The 18,981-nt window shown below is 44.6% G+C and overlaps 1 protein-coding gene across 3 annotated transcripts in view; it reads left to right on the forward strand.

Annotated features, from left to right (window-relative positions):
• The window catches only part of PGM5 (phosphoglucomutase 5), a 192,064-nt gene extending 175,014 nt beyond the window's left edge, over positions 1 to 17,050 (forward strand). For all 3 annotated transcript variants that reach the window (XM_073806184.1, XM_073806185.1, XM_033858146.2), the window contains one exon: positions 15,527 to 17,050. Coding sequence is in view for 2 of the 3 variants with exons in the window: in XM_073806185.1 (XP_073662286.1) it covers positions 15,527 to 15,616 (90 nt within the window). In the remaining variant the exon portion in view is untranslated. The remainder of the gene's footprint in view (positions 1 to 15,526) is intronic.
• Positions 17,051 to 18,981: the final 1,931 nt, after the last annotated feature.

Below are 18,981 nucleotides of genomic sequence, written 5' to 3' on the forward strand. Positions count from 1 at the left end.
CATAAAAATACAGAAAATTTGGAAGTTAAAAAAATGGAAAAATATATACAACTAACAACCAAAAATCTGACTCTGTTAGTTTCAGATAAAGGTCAAAAGTATTGCTTCATATAAAGAGGGACTCTTCAAAATGATCAAAACTTTAACTCCCCCCAGGAAGACCTAATAATTTTAAATTTATAAAGCAAAAAACTGGTAAAACTATAAGAAGAAATAGAGAAACTGACAATAGCCCTGGGATATTTTAACAGCCCTTTCAGGAATTATTAGAACAAGGAGATAGAAAAATTAATAAGGCTATAGAATATTTGAACGACATTGTTAACATGCCTTATTTAATGGACTTATATAGATACTACAGCAAACAATATCAACATATAAATTGTTTCCATGACACAGGGAACATGTATAAAAATTCACTATAAAAATTAACTATGGGGCTTCCCTGGTGGTGCAGTGGTTGAGAGTCCACCTGCCGATGCAGGGGACACGGGTTCGTGCCCCGGTCCGGGAAGATCCCACGTGCCGCGGAGCGGCTGGGCCTGTGAGCCGTGGCCGCTGAGCCTGCGTGTCCGGAGCCTGTGCTCCGCAACAGGAGAGACCACAGCAGTGAGAGGCCCGCGTACCGCAAAAAAACAAAAAACAAAACAAAAATTAACTATGTATAAAAATTAACTAGGCAATGAAACAATGCAGAGTATTATCACAAGGGCAATTAAGTTAGAAAGTATCAATAATAACAAAATGGATACAGAAAAGCATTTGATAAAATGCTTTCCTAAATCATCTATTCATGATAAAAACTCTGCAGATAGAAATCAAAAGGAAGTCCTTTAATCTCATAAAGAACATTGCTAAGGAAAAATCTTGGACATGGGCTATATGTGCTGCCAGTATGTCATGCTAACTAGGGAAAAAAATTGATGAGTTCGTGTAGAACTCAAATGCTCAAGGGCCTCAGAAGTACAAGCATCAGCTTTACATGTAATTCAAGTATGTAACTTTTATGCACTTCCCTGTGATTGCTGCATTTCATAGTCCTTAAAAAGGTAGTTTTCATAGCGTACCTGAAACAGAGAAACCTTTTACAGTAAAGGCATGAAGACAAATATTTTAAATATTCAGAAAATGGAAACTTTTTCCTCAGTAGAAGGGCAGTCTAGGGTAGTGAGATACAGCCCAGCTTTGCTGTTAAAATCATGACACCAACTGGGTTCAGAGCTCAGCTCTGCCACTTACCAGCTGTGTGTCTTTGAGCAAGTGATGTAACGCCTCTGAGCCTCAGTTTTCTCATCTGTAAAATGGGGATAATACTACCTACCTCACATGATAGATATATCTGTTAGAGATTACATAAAATATAACCATCTATTATAAAGATTAACTCAACGCATGAATTTGGAATAGTGCTTGGCACATGGTACATATTCAGTGTCAGCTATTAAAAACTGCTGAAGAAGAATTAAAACTTCAGAACCCGAGGCACAAACTATAGATGAGAGCAAGGAAAGGAATTTCCTTTTCCCAAGACTTTTGCAAGTCAGTAAATCAATTCTCTGTCTTCTTGTGTAGCCAATTCTATTGCCTGTGACCTAAACCCAGCCAGGAAACATAACATCTTCTGGCTTCCAAGACTGCTTAGGCAAGAGCGGGAATTATCTGATGTTCATATGTGCAAGCTGCATATTTAGCAGGGTGAGGCCTCCTGGCAGCCTTCAGTGACAGAGTCACAAGTGCAGGGCTGGAGATGCTGCTGAGGACCATGCTGTATCTCGTTTCATGTTTATCACCCTGTGGAGCAGGAACGATTATTAGCGTCCCAGTTTCAAAATTGATGCGCAGTAAAACACAGTGATGCACAGAGAGATTAAGAACCTTATCTGGTGAGGGCTGGAGATGGAAGTAAGCCCAAGCCTAATGGATCCGTGCATTTAACCAACATACTGTAAGTTCTCTCACTGTACTTAAGCCTTAACTTCTTTCCCCACCTCATGAATGGCCAAGCAACGTATCAGCCTAAAGTCCTGTTTAGACGGCTCACCTTTCACTCTGGTTGCCTATTGTTGCTTCACAAATCACCTTAACACTTGGTGGCACCCTACGACAATGATTTATGCCCGCTCGTGGACCCTGTAGGCTAGGCATATTTGGACGTGGCACAGGGGGATAGCTTGCCTCTGCTCCCTGATGTCTGGGGTCTCTGATGGGAAAACTAGAAAAACTGGGAGTGACTCAAATGGCTGGGAGCTGGAGTCTTCTGGAGGCCTCTTTACCTTTTTGGCCTCGGGATAGTAAGTCTTCTTGCATATAACATTGCTGAGGGCAATATGGGGAAGCCGCCGGGCTTCGTGACCCAGGCTCACGAGTCACAGAACAGCACTTCTGTCAAACTGCATTGGTTGAATAAGGCTGCCAAGTTTCAAGGGAAGAGGGACTAGGCCCACCTTTTAATGGAAAGAATCCCAAAGAATTTGCAGCCGTGTTTGAAAACTAATTCATCATTCTTATCCTTTTAATTGGCTTCAGAATATCCAATATAATAAAGATGGCCTAAGGCCTAAAGGCAAACAATAGTTCAGCAGTATAGAGTTTCCAAGACATACTCTCTTTCTTCACACCTTCTGATTTGGAAAATGTTTTTGAAATGGCATTTCCCACTGCATTTTAGTGAATAATATTTTCATTAGTCCAGATGGGCTAGACCAGTGCCATAGTAACCAACAACCCCAAAATCTCACTGGCTTAAAACCACCACTGAAAATAAGGTTTACTTCTAATTCCTATTATATATTCAGCACAGCTTGGCTGGGTGCTTGCCTCTGTGTTCTTACTCCAGGGTCCAAGTGTACAGAACAGGTGTCTAGAACATCGCTGTGTTAGGGAGGGAGAAATTGTCCTCTACCCTCTAGGTTCTTCTGGCTGGTCTAACTGACGTGAGACAGATTAACAGGAGAAAATCAGACAAAATTTTAATAACATGTCTACAATTGGGGAGACCCAGAAAAACTGAGTAACTTGCCCAAATGGCTGAAACCTTCACCTTAAATACCATCTTCAGCTAAAGATAAAAGAAGATGTTGTAAGGGCTTAGGACTTCAAAAAGGGGGAAGGCAGTTGACCTGGAGATGGAAAAGCAAAGGTTTGGTAAATAAATGTTTTCTGGGCTGTGCAGAAACAATGGGACTTAGAGTGGATGCATCTCTAGGCCCTGTTTCTCCCCCGACACCAAGCCCATATTCTTTGCAGATGTCTCTGGTGAAAGCTCTATTCTGGGAACAGGCCCTCTATCTAATTTATTTTTTAGGCAGTTGGGGGAAAGTCAAAATTTCTTCCTGAGTCTTTCGGGCCTTCATTGTTTTCAGCTCAAAATAACCTACGTGCTAAAGAGACACTTTGGAGTGGCAGATTTGCTCCCCAACAGCTGGTTACCGTAAGGAGAGGAAGAGCTTTGGCTGAAAGTGACCACCCACTGCCTGGAAATTGTCAAAGGGCCCCGCCTTACCATGAGAAGGCCTGGAAGCTCAGCCTTCTGTGGCAGGGAGGAGAGAAACAGTAGGTATCGGTGTGTGGCACTGATGACGCCACAGTGATCCAGTAATGCCATGAGAGAAAGAAAGCTTAAATGTATTATTTGGAATAGTCTTTCTGAGCCTAGACCTATGAGGGCTTTGGAACCAAATATTTGTAACTGGTCCTCTGGGAGTGTGGAAAGGTGAGTTAGTTTGGTTGAATATGAACAGTGTGCAAACGTGTTCAATTTCTGTTAAATGAACCAAATTCAAAAGTCTAGTGGAGCGGGCTTCCCTGGTGGCGCAGTGGTTGAGAATCTGCCTGCCAGTGCAGGGGACGCGGGTTCGAGCCCTGGTCTGGGAGGATCCCACATGCCGCGGAGCAACTGGGCCCGTAGGCCACAACTACTGAGCCTGCGTGTCTGGAGCCTGTGCTCCGCAACAAGAGAGGCCGCGATAGTGAGAGGCCCACGCACCGCGATGAAGAGCGGCCCCCGCTTGCCACAACTAGAGAAAGCCCTTGCATGGAAACGAAGACCCAACACAGGCAAAATAAATAAATTAATAAACTCCTACCCCCAACATCTAAAACAAAAAACGTCCAGTGGACACTGCAGATTGAGGAAGGTACAGGGAAGCTGGCTGAGGTTCCAAGCTTGGTTTCATGATCCTAAAGTGCACCTTGAGGAAAAACCTATGACCACCTATGTCTAAGGATCACAGGTCTCCGGGGATACCCTATAGTCCTGATAGACGTTCCATATTGGGCCTCAAGTTGTACAGCCACTAAACCCAGGCTGGCTGCAGGTGCTCTTCCAGGGTGGAGAGGGTGTAGGATCTGGGGTCAGGACACCTCGAAACTCAGTCAAGAGCTTTTTGGTACTGTATCCGTAGGTCTCTTCTTCCCCATGTGAAGCCACCCTCAGGAGCAAAAGCTGCACTCAGGAGCAGCCCTGGGGGCGTGCACCATCCTCTCACCAACAGACCCACGACCCACATCGCGACAGCAGCCAGCTTCCTGTGACAGGGATGGGTGACTACAGGGTATGCACCCCATGGCAAACCCTGGGGTCAGAAATTCAAATGACAGGCAGATAACTCACCCATGTGAATAGGGCAGCAGGGCATAGGACAGTAGGAAGTTGTTAGTTAGAACTGGCATGCCATCTAAAGGCATTCAGTTCATATTTTTTAAAGTATATATTAAGTTTGTGCCAGCAAAAATAAGAGATGGTTGAGTGGATCTGGTGGCCATGGATCTCCAGTTTGCATGCCCCAGTCTAGCCCCATCACAATAGGTAAGTGCTCCCTCTTTCATGGAAAGAGAATGAAGGTTCAGGGAGGTTAAGGCGGGTGCCCAAGCTTGCACAGCTCATAACGGGTAGAGCCAGGCAGTTTGGCTTCAGCGTTCATGCTTATAACCACCATTCTTCACTGCAGATTCTAGAATAAGTGTGCTTTCAAGACCTGGGTATGCAGCAGAATCACTGTGGGAGCTTGTAGAGCTACACATTCCATTCCTGGTCCCTAGATTCACTGAAACAGCATCTCCATGACTGGAGCCCACAACAGCATCCCCAGGTGATTCTTACCTCGTCCTCAGGTAGCAGTCTGCTGACCAATCTTTGGGAGACTGCTGTTGATGCTTTTAATCCATCTCTAAGGAGCCAGGCTTTCTGGGATCTATATGCAGAAAGCCAAGCTGAATCACATTATTGTTCCAACCCTTGGAACCTAGTTTTTAAAAAATGACGACTACTAATAACCTAGACCTTGGCTTCAAAAGAGGAGGCAAATGGCTACAAGGAGAGTCCTTTGAGAACTTGAACTGGAGAGTAGTTCTTTTTTTTCTAAACCTCTGCTTTCAGTCTTGCAGTTATATTTCTGGTAACAGTTTTGCAAGTGGCGGTAGGGAGGTGGGCAACTCTAGGTTCCCTCTAAACTGGAAAGTGCATTCTACATCAGGGAAACCTTTGAAGTCTGCTGTGGAGTCGAAACGTGAAGACACGATAGGGACATTGGAGGAGGAAAGCAGAAATTGTGACGATCTGAACCATTTAGCTATTTCCCACCCTTTTTGCAATGTTTTTCGTGGCAGATGAGGGGATAGAAAGAGAGAAGAGAGGAAAGAGGAAAAGGGAAAGAGTGACCAGGGGAGCGGTTCTGTAGAATGGAAGCTGTGAACTCTCGCAGGTTGGTCTGTGTTTGCGTGACAGGACAATGAAAGGCCACCAGGATTCTGCTTAGTGCCTTTTGGCTGTGCCCCCAAATGCTGGCCAGCATGTTTGTTTTCCCTCCTTCTCCAGCCCAACACGATACTTCTGAGTAGGGACCGAATGCAGCTCCAATTTATAGGAATAAATAGGAAAAATGGCTTCATGACTCCTCTGATTTATTTTGGATAAAACAAGCACTGCCTAAGCACTGCCTTTTGCTTCCTGAAGTCCCAAGTCAGTTGCAAATGTGGGGAGGGCCATGGAGAAGGAGGCCCAGCTGGCCTGGTCAGTGCGGTTTCTGTTAGGCTCATCACTGCATTCCCAGAACGCTAGCTTAGTTCTTGCTTTGATTGAACGTCTTTGGGAGTATCTCATCGCTTATATCCTGGAATGGCTTTCTCCCCCTCAGAAGAGAGCTTTTATGGAGGCCTGTTTTCTGACATTCACAAAATAGATGGGTTCCCTCAGGGTTGGGCTCGGAATTCAGATTTATCTATAGTCATTTTTCATATCCTCTATTTTGGTTAATTTTAGGTCCATTTTGGATCAAGATGGATAGATAGATTTATTACATGAAAAGGGGATTACAGTTAGGACCATGGTTGTATGTATTATATTAAAGAGCAAAATGTTTGCAGCATTTTCACTTAACTTTTTGTTTTTTTAAGGACTAATCTTTGTTTTAAAATTTATTTATTTTATTTATTTTTATTTTTGGCTGCATTGGGTCTTCGTTGCTGAGCGCGGGCCTTCTCTAGTTGCAGCCAGAGGGGGCTTCTCTTGTTGTGGAGCACGGGCTCTAGGCGTGTGGGCTTCAGTAGTTGTGGTGCACAGGATCAGTAGTTGTGGCTCACGGGCTCTAGAGAGCAGGCTCAGTAGTTGTGGCTCAAGGGCTTAGTTGCTCCGTGGCATGTGGAATCTTCCCAGACCAGAGTTCGAAACTGCGTCCCCTGCATTGGCGGGCACATTCTTAACCACTGTGCCACCAGGGAAGCCCTCACTTAACTTTTATTAGCAACAAATGTATTTGATTTTTTTTTGTTACAGTTTCTCTTCTAGACACTTCTCAGGTGGATTTGAAATAGCTAGTCATCTTTGTTACCCAAAATCTGGGCTTCTGTAAACAGGGCAGCATCTCGCCTCTAGGCCCCCTTTGTGCAAATTAGAAAAAGCCTCCCTCAGCGGGAATGCACAGGGTGGTGAGGCTAGGGGATGGCATCTTTGTGAAAAGACAAAGGCACCCTTCCTCTGGGAAAATGCAGCCCCTTGCCAGAATGCCTGGCTTGCTGAGAGAAGCCGGCATAGATTTCCACCCCTGCTTGCCTCTTTGGGCAGGGCCCTTATAAATTTGCCCTGACAGTTAGTTACAGATTCCTATACTTGGCTCTCTCTGTTACATTGTGTAAGTGTTCAAGATTTGAAGGGCAATGTAATCAGAAACTTTCTCCCTACTGTATAGCACAGAGAACTATACTCAATATTTTGTAATAACTTATAAGGGAAAAGAATCTGTAAAAGAATATATATATATATATATGTATATATATGTAACTGAATTATATATGTATAACTGAATATATAACTGAATCACTTTGCTGTACACCTGAAACTAACACAACATTGTACATCAACTATACTTCAATTACAAAAAGACTTCAGAAAAAAAAAGAAAAGAAAGAAACTTTCTCCAGTGCTGAGATGTATTGGAAACAAAGCCAGAGGATGCCTCCAAGTTTATAATTATAGCAGGTATGGACTTTTCCACGACTCCTATGATGCAAGGAATGTCACATTTCTGTATTGTATGGACCTCTAACTCCCGTCTGAATTGGCAAGAAGCTCAGCAGTAGCCATTTGGGGCTCCTCCCCTTTTCCAGATCAGAGGGGATGGAGCAGGGGGAGGGCACACGCCGTCCTGAGGGAGAGCGCAGGTCTCTGTGGTTGCCTTCACCTCTGCTGTTGTCCTGCCCTCTGTCTGGGGCACTGCTCTGGGCAGGGGCACAGAGTCTTTTCCCTAATAGCCCTTTCCACTGCCACAGGCCATCCTTTTCTCAGAGTTCTTTTCCCTTTCCTGCTTCCTCGGATTGGACAGCTTTCCTTTTCTTTGAACTCTGAATTGTGAAGGTTTCATTCAACCCTATCTCCACATTAGCAGTTAGTGCTAATTAGAACTGCCCAAGCACCTGCTAACCCTTCACAGGCAGAGCAGTTCCTGCCTTCCCCTTGGGCTGAGGAAGAGGCAGGAGGGAGACTGGATGGACAGTCTCATCTCGTCCTGGTGAACCTTCCTGATGAAGGGGGTGCAAAGCACAAGTTAGTTTCTCAGTATACCGCCCACTGCACTAAGCACTCGAAACAATGTCCCAAGCCCACCATTTCTTTCAGCATCTCTTATGGGCAGGACATAGTATAGGGAGGGAAACAGACACATTTAGGAAAAATTTTGCCTTCTAGTAACTTAGAGTTTAGTTGAAATGTGATAGAGGAAAGAAAAGAAAACCCTTACAAATTCCTGTAAATCAAGATAAAAAGGAATCATCAGAGAAGCAAGTGAAGGGGTCAGAGAATGGAGAGATCCTTCCTGGGACTATCAGAGAGATTTCATGAAAAAGGCCTTGAGGGATGGCTAAGATTTCAGCATCGGTCCACAATGAAAGAACAACACATGTAAAAGTGGAGAAGAGCGTGGGCTGAGAGGTCACTGTTCAAGGGGTGCAGTGGGGTGAGACAAGGAGCAGGCAGAAGACGGGAGGAATGGTGGAAAGGAAGGGTGTGTTCATTTCCTCTGGCTGCTGTGTAGCAAATTACCACAAACTGGGTTACTTAAAACAATAGAAATGTATTCCCTCGGAGTTCAAGAGGCCAGAATTCTGAAATCAAGGTGTCGGCAGGCACACGTTCCCTTTGGAGCCTCTGGGAGAGGATCTTTTCCTCCCTCTTCCATCTTCTGGTGGCTGCAGGCGTTCTTTGGCTGGTGACCACCATCTCTGTCCCCATCACCACATCACTTTCTCCTCTGTGTGTGCATATGATCTCCCTCTGACCCTCTCCTCTAAGGACTCTTGTGATTGCATTTAGGGCCCAGCTGGAAAGTCCAGGATAATCTTGTCATCTCAGAATCTTTCACTTAACCACATCTGCAAAGACCCTTTTTCCAAATAAGGTCACATTCACAGATTGCAGGGGATGGGACCTGATATCTTTGGGGGTTGAGGCATAGTATTCTGCCTACCACAGAGGGTAAGACCCAACTGTCAAGAAGCTGACAGCCATACTGCGAGGGCAGACCTTAGGCTTAGGAAACCATCCAGGACTTTTACATTAGGGTTCCTAAAAGCGCACTCTGGTGAGCCTGAGAAGAGTTAGCAGACTCCTGCAAGCCAGGGGTAATAGGGGACTGTGTTAAAGGGAGGAGCCATGGGATGAGAAGGAGTGTGGGACTGCTTAGATATGGGGAAAAGAGAAAGACTCACCAAAGTGCACTTCCAGCCCAGCTGATGGAGAGATTGGTGGGATCTGCTAGTAGCGGAAAGGGGAAGGTGGTGCCATGAGCTGATTTGGTGAGGAAGTTACTTTCAATTTGCAAGAGGTTGAGTTTTAGGAGGAAAAAAAGCTTTTTCTCACTGGTGGTAGAAAGCTGGATAGTGATGGTTCCTCAAAATGATCCAAGAAAAACATACTCGGGGTTTGCTTATTAGTGTGATTTTGTTGTTTTCAAATTTTGATTTATTTTAGTGCACAAACAGACCAAAGGTAACTCAAGAAATCCAAGAGTAGGGCCAGGTCTCAGACACTAGACCTCGAGCAAGTTAGTGATTCAGGCCCGCCTGGCAGGAGTTAGTGGATCTTTACTTTCGAGATTATTGCGACGTACGCCATCCTTTTCTCTCTCCCAACTCTTTATTATTTCCCTCTGCTCTGTTTAATTTTTATTTCTCCAAGATCTTTTCTAAATTTCTTAGAATTTTTCGTATTTCTCGTAATCCTGGTGCCTTATGCCCTTGTGATTAGTGAATTATAACCTCATGGTTAATTTAGCTCCCACTGCTGGCTGGCTTATTCTTTCACTACTTACCAGTTTAAAAAAATTGATCAGAAAAAATCTGATCAGCTGGTTCAGGTTTTGCCTCAGGCTATTGCTCAGTCACTGGCCAGCCTATGGATCAGCTGCCTGTAGGTCAGGGACCTACTCCTGGTCCAGTCAGCTGTGGCCAAGGAGTGGGACCATGTGAACAAACAAGGCAACCTAGGCTCCAGCTGGAGCAAGGCATTTGACAGGCACATCCATGGGCGTTCCTTAGGACAGTGGTTCTCAAAGTGTGGTTCCTGGACCAGCATATCAGCATCACCTGGAATTTGTTAGACGTGCAGATTCTTGGGCCCCAGCCCAGGTGTCCTACATGAGCAACTCCAGGGGAGGAGTCCAGCAATCTGCATTTTATCAGGCCCTCCAGGTGATTCTGCTGCACACTCGAGTTTGAGAACCACTGCCTTAGACTAAGCGGACTGCACACGGACTAAAAATGAATGTTTGAATGAAATCATGAGAGAAAGGTGGTTCATCTTTAACCCGAGCAGGAGTGTTGATGCAAGTTGCCTCTAAGCATCAGGCGAACGTGGCATTTGTTGTATCCCTATTTTGTGGATGTTGGAATGGCAGTGTTTTATGTTGTTGAATGGTCTGCATTCTCTAGGTTTTGTTACCTGCCTCACACCATGAGCTAGGATAAGTACCGTCTTCCCCACGCCCTCCTTCCCACGTGGATACTCCTCTGACTCTCCTGATGCACAGTCCTCACTGGGACCAGCCAAGCCCTGGGGTCCCTCCACAGATTCGAACAAATATGACTTAATAAGTGATGTGTTTCTGGTTAGCATTTGTTTTTCTCCAAAAAAAATCCGTTAACTATTTACTCTGAGTCTTGTGACATTCAGATCATTTACACCTCTCCTGTTTATTGTCCGTCAGGGTAAGAAGTTCATTTGTTAGGGGCTTGTTTTTATGGCTCCAATTTATATGAATGTGAATCAAAACAACAACAATATAAAACGAGAGAGAAGATGAAAAAGAAAGGGAAAGAAGAAACCTCTTTCCTTGGGGCGGGGGGGCGGGTATGAACAGGTTAAAGCCTAACACAGGGCTAGGATGAGGCTGAGGTTAGCAGGGTGTAGAATTTAAGGGGGTGCCGAAAACTTCAGTACTCAAGATAAATATTGTAATGCAATACTTTAAAAAATCAAAACCAATGCAAAAAAATCCATGAGGAGCTAAGTATCAGAATTTGAAATAGAGGCAGACTCCATTTCCCTCTCTAGGCTTATTAACTTGAGATGACAGCAAAAGCCACCCAAACCTCCAAGGTTGACTGGGGCCGCGGTGTGAGTACCCTCGAATGGAGGCATTGCCGATGCCGTTTGCGGCAGGATGAGCACTCTCTGCGTCCTACTCTTGAGTGTAGAAAAGCTATGTCAAGCACTCTAAGAAGCACTGGAATTACAAAAAAGATGCTATATTTCTAATTGATTATAGTCTCTATTAGTTTATTTCCTTCATTCACCAAGAGTCATCTTGGAACGTCTAATACATTCACAAAACCGGAAATGCTCTTCTCCCCACTGTCCACCTGTTCTTGGCCAGTGGGGATGGCTAATCAGTCCTATCTGACCCCTCATCTGATGTGGGACTGGTCTAGTACAGTGGGATGACGATCCTACTTTTTCTTTATCTCTCCTCTTAGGCTCATCTTGTCCGCTCTGTTTTTCCTTGTCATTCACGGGTCTCATGTTCAGAATTGTGGCATGGAAAGGGCAGTAGAGGAAGAATCACTATGTTCTTATCCCAGCTCAACCACCAAACAGATGTGTGACCCTGGGCCAATCACATCTCCTCTCTGGGCTCAGTTTCCTCATCTGTCACGTGAAAGAATCAAATTACATCATCCCGTGCTCCTCTCTGTTTCTTAAGCTCTGTGTCCAGCTTCTTCTCAGAAATTTCACATCCGCAGGCTTCTAACTTTTTACCCCTCTTCTCACTCCCCAGTCTGAGGGCCTTTCCAATTGCTTCAGAAAAATGAATCTCCCTCTCTCTCCTTTCCATGATGAATGGTTGATGAAATGAGAAAAGTATCTGGGAGTCACACGTACCAAAGCTGTGATTTCTAAAGAAAAACGTGACAGTAAAAATTCGGTACTACTGACCCTCCGGCTCACCCAGAGTGCCCTTCATGAATGGCCACAGAAGTCTCTATCAGCCTCATCATTTTCTTTTCATCAAACTGACATAGCATGCTTTTATTCCACCAGTATTGATTCAATGCCTCCAAAGTAGCAGCACTTTTCTAGCCCTAAATTAGACAAAGCTCGTGCTCTCATGGTGTAACCATTCATTCTAGACCATGCATTCTGTGTACACACACACATTCACATGCACACTCAAGCAAGAAAAACAAATACTTTATGATCCTTAAATTATGACTTGAAGCTCCCATTTCACAAGGCTGGCAAAAAATTCAAACTTGGGCACTTTTAGGGATCTCTCCCAGAATTCCCTAGGATCCTACAAGCATCTGAAGACTTTCTGGGTTCCTGAAAAATGTGTGAAAGGACCTCAGTAGTATTCAGTCCATGGTGATCATCACTGATGTTTTTCTTCCCAAACCCTCACGGTCTCTTGAGGGCAGATTGTTCCACAGCTTCTGTGTCAGGCTGGCCTGGAACTCTTTGCTCAGGGTGGGAGTTCCCATGTTCAAGGTCTTCCTCATGGAGAATTTCCAAAAATGTGTTTCCTTCCTTTCAGTTTGCATAATTACCATGGAAGCCTTCTTCTCTGACATGGTCAGGATAAGGGACAAGTACTTAATTCACTACTCCAAAAAGAGAGTTAAAAGGGGTAATTAAATGTACACATATCTTAACCATTCTATTTTTTAGCACAAAACATATAAAGGTATGTTTGTTTGTCAATCTTTTAATTTTGGTCCAACACCTTTTCTTTGAATATGAGCATACTCTTTGGTGTTGTGATTATCTTTCTACAAAAGATTCCCACTATAATTCATCATCTGTAATGTTCACCTTTAATTTCTTTATTGTCAGTGGGAACTTAAGGCCACTTGTGAGGCAATCTGCAAAAAGAACGTTCTATACTTTAAAAAATTCTCCCCAGTACTTTACAGCATCTCACTCACATCTAATTGGACAGGCATGGCTAATCACCATTATCTAACTCTTTCCAAAACATTCAACTTAATTTTCATAGAAAGAACTCTTCCTATTTATTCTCACATTTCCGTGGTTTACATATAATTTAATAAATTCATAGTTTCAATAACAAGTACAACAGGCATTAACATATTTAGGAACAAACGTAACTGACTCCTAATAAGCACATAACTGCTAGAGGCAGAAGTAGTTGAGCATGTTAGAGAGTCATGTGTTGGTCACAGACATCCAGTGTGCAGTGGACCTCAGTCAGGATGGTTTACAGAAGAAATGGGCACCATAGGTTCATCTGTAGAGTTCAGCAGAGATCAGTTAACAGAACACCTGCAGTGTTTACAGTATCGGTTACAACTGTGCTCCCTTACCCTCTTGCCAATAGGTACCACCACTTAAAGGTAAGGAGTAGAAAATCCTTAATCTTGAAACTTACAATGCTGTCAAACAAAATAGGTCTTAATTTTCGGTTTTAAAAAAAGTGAGGGTCAGGGTTAGGGTTTCAAATTCAGTTTCACTGCATTTTCTTAAATTGATAGGATATTTTAGCTTTATTCATCCTCCAGGACCTCAAAGTGATTGATTTTAGCTTTATTCTCTTTCTCTGTCCTCACTTTACCTCTCTTATAGGTGTTATGTAGACTTAGATAGCCGAAAAGGGGGGAAGAAGGAAAGAGGGGAGAGAAGACAGGAAGAGGAGGAAAGCTAATACTCTGACATCTATACAAAGTGGGTGCTTGGCCCTTAAAGAATCCAGATGCTGCCCTGTGGGCATCCTGTGGAACAGGGCCTGGCAAAATGTGCCAGTGGAAAATTTTTCTGGGCACCAGTTGGGTTATTAAAAGGAAAAGAAATGCTTCTGCTTCTGTGTATCAAGTTTATGGACGTGGAACCAGAAGGAAGCAGCACTTGCTTGTGTAGTTGTGAAAAGGCTCTAGATTTTCACTTCTCTTCTGGCTCCCAGGATTACATCTGCGCTGCTTCATCTCGTCATCTCTATAGAGTGAGATAATGTATACATTTAGCCATAAATGTATTAAACCATGAGACTTGCTGCTAGAGCATTCTTTCCAAAGCACAGTTCTGACAGTGTCAACGTTTAGCTCAGGAACCTCCAACATCTCCCCTTACCTAATGAATTAAAACCTTACACTTGGCCCTGGTGGTTAGGTCTCTCCAAACAAGTGTTGCTCACTTATGGCTCAGGAATGCCCTGTGTCCACACTCCACTCAGGACAGCTGGGCTACTTGTGCTTCTGGCGCCCTGGGTGTTTGCTTGGGCTCTTGCTGTCTGATTAGAATGCATGCATTCCCTCCGTCCCTCTATCTGTTAGGAATACGTGTAGGTTGCAAGTAATAGAATCTTTCTCTCCCCTCCAAAAATACAGGTTTTATTTTCCTCAATATGATATCTTTTTTCCCCTTATGCCAGTATTTCCCAAACTTCTTTTCTGCCAGTACCCCTATATTAGTATTCGTCTTTAAATGGACTTAACTTTGTTTTCACTTAAATCTATTTTTTTTATTCTAGAAAGCTTACATCAGTGCTCTCCAAGGAAAAAACAGTATCCCTAGGTAAACTCCCTTGATAAATAAAACAGCATCCCTTGATAAATAAAATTCATCATAAAAAATAAATGCAATAAAAAATACAATGATATTACCTTCTATCTAGGTAACTCTTGCCTGAGGCATGCTCTGTCCTGGTAAAAGTGTTAAAGATTGGCAGCAAATAGATTTTCTCTTTGATGAAATTAGGAGGATTGAAGAAGAATGGAAAATAGACTGACTTTCTCAGTGTTCCGGTGCCATGCCCATGCACCATCTAAAATCATCTCCTGCACCACCTAAAATCATCTTGAGTGGTGTGTGCTCTCACTTTGGAAAACGCTGCCTGAGTCTCATGAAATGATGAGCAGCTAAAGGGCAAGACGTGATTCTCACTCCCCTTCATGTCCTTCACCTTTCCAAGAATCTATTCCCTAGGCCTCCAAACCTCCCCACCTCCTTCTAGGGGACGCTGAGGTGCCCCATGAGCCACTGTGTTATGTGATGGGAAGAAATGAGCTGTTATTCTCTGCAGCGCTAGCTGATGGATTGGTCTGTCTTCTCCAAAACATCAGGAGAGTAGGTTCATCAGGTCCATGGACTTAGGATGTAGAATGAGTGTTCTTCCTCAAGTTCACGCACATGTGTGTGGCGGGGGGGGGGTGGGGCGGGGGGCGGGTATGTGTTGGGGAGGGAATGTAGCAGAGGAAGACTGGGGGGTTTTCTGAACTTCCTTGATTCACAGCGCTCTGTTCCCGAAATGCTTCAATACTCTCGTAGTTGGGTTGTGCAAGCTCCTATCTTAGAGCAATGTGTGTGGGAGCCAGGTAAGACTTTGGAGATCAACTGCTGCCTCTCCTCTCCCTAACCGCCCGCCCACTGAGTCTCCTCTTACGGAAGAGGAAACCAGGGACCAGCGAACAGGTGTCCAGATCCACAAATCAGAACTGAATCCAGATGCTTGGAATAGAAACCCATTCCTGCAGCCCTCCTGTGACTGACTCGAGTTGTTCACAGACTTTCTTCCTCCTTTTCCAGGCAGTGCTAAGCCCTCTCATAGCCATCGCGCTGAAAATATCCCAGATTCACGAGAGAACCGGCCGGAGGGGCCCTACTGTCATCACCTGAACGGAGGACAGATCACTCAGCACAGCCAAAAGAACGCGCTCGGCGGGGGACGCTTCACTCATGCCTTCTTGCTACCTGTTTGTGCCTCTTATGACTTTGAAAAAAAAACAAAGGTTGATTTGGTGGTGGGCGGGGTAGGTGGGGAAAGAAAAAAATGTCTGTTTTGTTTGGGTTTTAGTCAGTTTCTGCAAATGCAACAGGGTCTTCGGTTGTCTCTGAAAGCTGCACTGTCATCTGATATCTGCTTTATCACACAAGGGAACCTGCCCTTTTGAGAGAGAATCAGGGGGCTGGGAATAGTCAGGGCATCTGTGCATCGTTGGCGTCAGGTGAGAGAAGGTTCTGGAATAACGGAGGAGAGTGCAATGCCAGAAGTCAGCTGACCCTGAGCCCCAGGTGCTCCCGGACAGACCTAAGAAGGCTCTCCTCAGCAGCGGGAGGATTTAACTTTTCATCCCAGGTCAGGTCTCCCATGGGTGAAAGTTGTAGAACTCCTAATAGCCCACCTCATGCCCACCAACCACCTGATGGCCACTCACCCTCCTTCCCATCTCCAAAGTCCCCATGCCACCCCCTTCACATCTTCAAGAGCTTTCTACAAACCACAATGACACACTTTCAACAAAACATATCAAAGGGTGTTTTTCTCTCTTATTTTGTAAATAATATCAATACTAGCTATTAAGCAGGCTGCATTCCTTCAAATTCAGCCATTCATTACACAGGTGGGAGGTCATTTCTTAGCAGGACTCTGAGAATGAATGCTGAACGTTTTCGGGCCCCGTCTTGATTATATCACGTGGGTTGGTACATGAGTTGATACTAATTCCTGCTGCGAAGGCAAAATACCACCATGTTGGCTGTCTCTCTGACTTTCTCACTCTGCTAACTTATCTCCCAATAAGGGCCTGTTTTCATGCACTTGTTTGGACACAGTTCAGATCTTACTGGTCATGGCTGTAAAAGGAGACAGTGAAATGCTGTAAAAGTAGGAGATGAAGTGGATGCTGGAAGAGAACCTTGCTGGTGGCACAGTGATGGGCCTGATGAGACGGCAGGGAGGGTGGGGTCCCCTGCTGGAAAGCAGAGGGTCACAGCTGGCTTTATTTGCCCAGAAAAAAAGATATTGTGTCCCTGGCAGCCTCCGTCAGTCCTCAGCCAGAACCCTGGGCGCACAGGACCTGTTTGCATATGTTTTGCTTCCTTGGGAACGCACCCACTTATCATGTCATTGGCACAGATAACATGGTGCGCTTTGACCGTTCAGAAATGCATTATTGCTGTAGTCAAGATTAGGGGAAGCAGAGAGACATTCCCAGCAAGGTATTTGTTTCCATTTTCTATCTATGCTTCTGTCAGAAACTTGCTAGGACCTTTAGTAGCTAATAAAAAAGAAATTTCTGATTTCAACCTTACACAAGAATTGTGGATTTTTGCTTATTTGTTTGTCTTGCCATTTGACAAACTCCAGTATTGGTCACTCTTCTGATAAGTCTGCCTTGCAGAACACTTGCAAGGGCTGGTATTCATCATTATGATCTTGGGAATTTAGTAAATAAATGGAACAGAGAAGGCAAAGTGCTCAAAACTGCCTTTGGGCGTCAGAAGAAACGAACGTGGCATCTAATCTTTCATCACAAGTGTCTTGATTTCAAAATAATAGTAGGGTGGCTTTGAGCTGAGATTCTAAGGAACTAGTTATGAAGTTTATCAGCAATGGAATACAACTTGCCTTGTGGCTTTGGTTCTCATCATCTTTAAAGTGGAGGTCCATGGGACTTCCCTGGTGGCGCAGTGGTTAAGAACCTGCCTGCCAGTGCAGATTCGAGCCCTGGTCCGGAAAGATCCCACATACTGCGGAGCAACTAAACCAGTGTGCCACAACTACTAAGCCCGTGTGCCACAACTACTGAAGCCCACATGCCTAGAGCCCGTGCTCTGCAACAAGAGAAGCCATCGCAATGAGAAGCCTGCGCACCACAACGAAGAGTAGCCCCCGCTCACTGCAACTAGAGAGAGCCCACGCTCAGCAACGAAGGCCCAACCCAGCCAAAAATAAATAAACAAATGTATTAAAAAAAAAAAAAAAGAAAGTGGAGATTGATGACAGCACAACTAGAGACACTGAGGCTTAGACAGCTAAGCCTATTTTTCAATATTTTTTCTCAAGTTGCTGAACTTTCATCATGTCGAACTCTGAAGTTCAAATGTAAATTAATCCTCATTTTAAAATCCTGTTTCTTTATTTCAGTATGGAGTCATGTGTGTCCAGCAACACAAATATAATTCATTCATTCAGCAAACACCAGTTGAACAACCACTCTATGCAGAGTCCTGGGTTTCTTTGGTGCAGCAAACGGATGCATAAAATATTATCCCTGCTTCTGTGAGTTTGTAGTTTGGGAACGGGAGGCTATGGCAAACATGCACAATGAATCAGGTAGACATGAAGGTTTCAGCAGCGGCACAAGCAACCGGCTGTGGGAATACACAGAGAGACTGACTCAGAGATGGAAGGCACTAGCACCTAAGGGATTTCCCAAAGAGTGGAGTTTCCTGGGCCTGGTAACCATTTCTATAATTTCACCAGGGGTGAATGTAGCAAGAACAAAGACTAGAAGTGGAGGGGTAGGATGGCTGGAGAAGAGGCTTGCTTTGGGTCTAGTGAGAGGTTGGCTTGCATGAGTGGGGCTGAAGCAGACACAACGTTATAAATATCAGACGAAGCAAATTCTTGGGCCCAGCTGCGGAAAGAAGCAGCTGCACAGCCACCTCTTTTTACGGAACTTTTTCTCAGCGAGATTGCAAAAGGGAAGGTCCTCTAGTGGCTCAGGACACAGCCTGCCTCTGGAACCTGCTTCAGATCACACTGCCAAGGTATGAATTCTGCTTTACATAAAAGTCAAGCTTCTCTTGCTGAGCTATACATGCACATCCTCTTGCCTTACCCTCGGGAGAAGTGAAAGACAGGAAGTCACCCTTCTGCACATAATGTTCTTTGGTTCTTAAAGACAGAGCTTCAGCCACCAGTCTCTCTTAGGAGTAGATGACTGGAGAGGTCCACGAATGTTGTGGGGACCACAGGAGAGAATCGTGGGAGGGACTGTGGATAGAGTATGGCAGCTGTCAGGCCACTCCTGTGATCGGCTAGGATCGAGGTGTCCACTCACTGCACCACGTGCTTCCAGAGCAATGACAAGCACCAGTGTATATAATGCAGTGATTCCCAAAGAGGGCAGTGCCACTCCCCTCCCAGGGAGTGTTTGGAAATGTGTGTGTATGTGTGCCAGGGAGGCGCTTAGTGGGAGGGGACCGAGGATGTGAAATCTGCTGTGTCAGCCAGTCCCCTAGATCAAAAAGTTGTT

Source organism: Tursiops truncatus, chromosome 6, assembly GCF_011762595.2.
Source record: "Tursiops truncatus isolate mTurTru1 chromosome 6, mTurTru1.mat.Y, whole genome shotgun sequence".
Lineage (NCBI taxonomy): Eukaryota > Metazoa > Chordata > Mammalia > Artiodactyla > Delphinidae > Tursiops > Tursiops truncatus.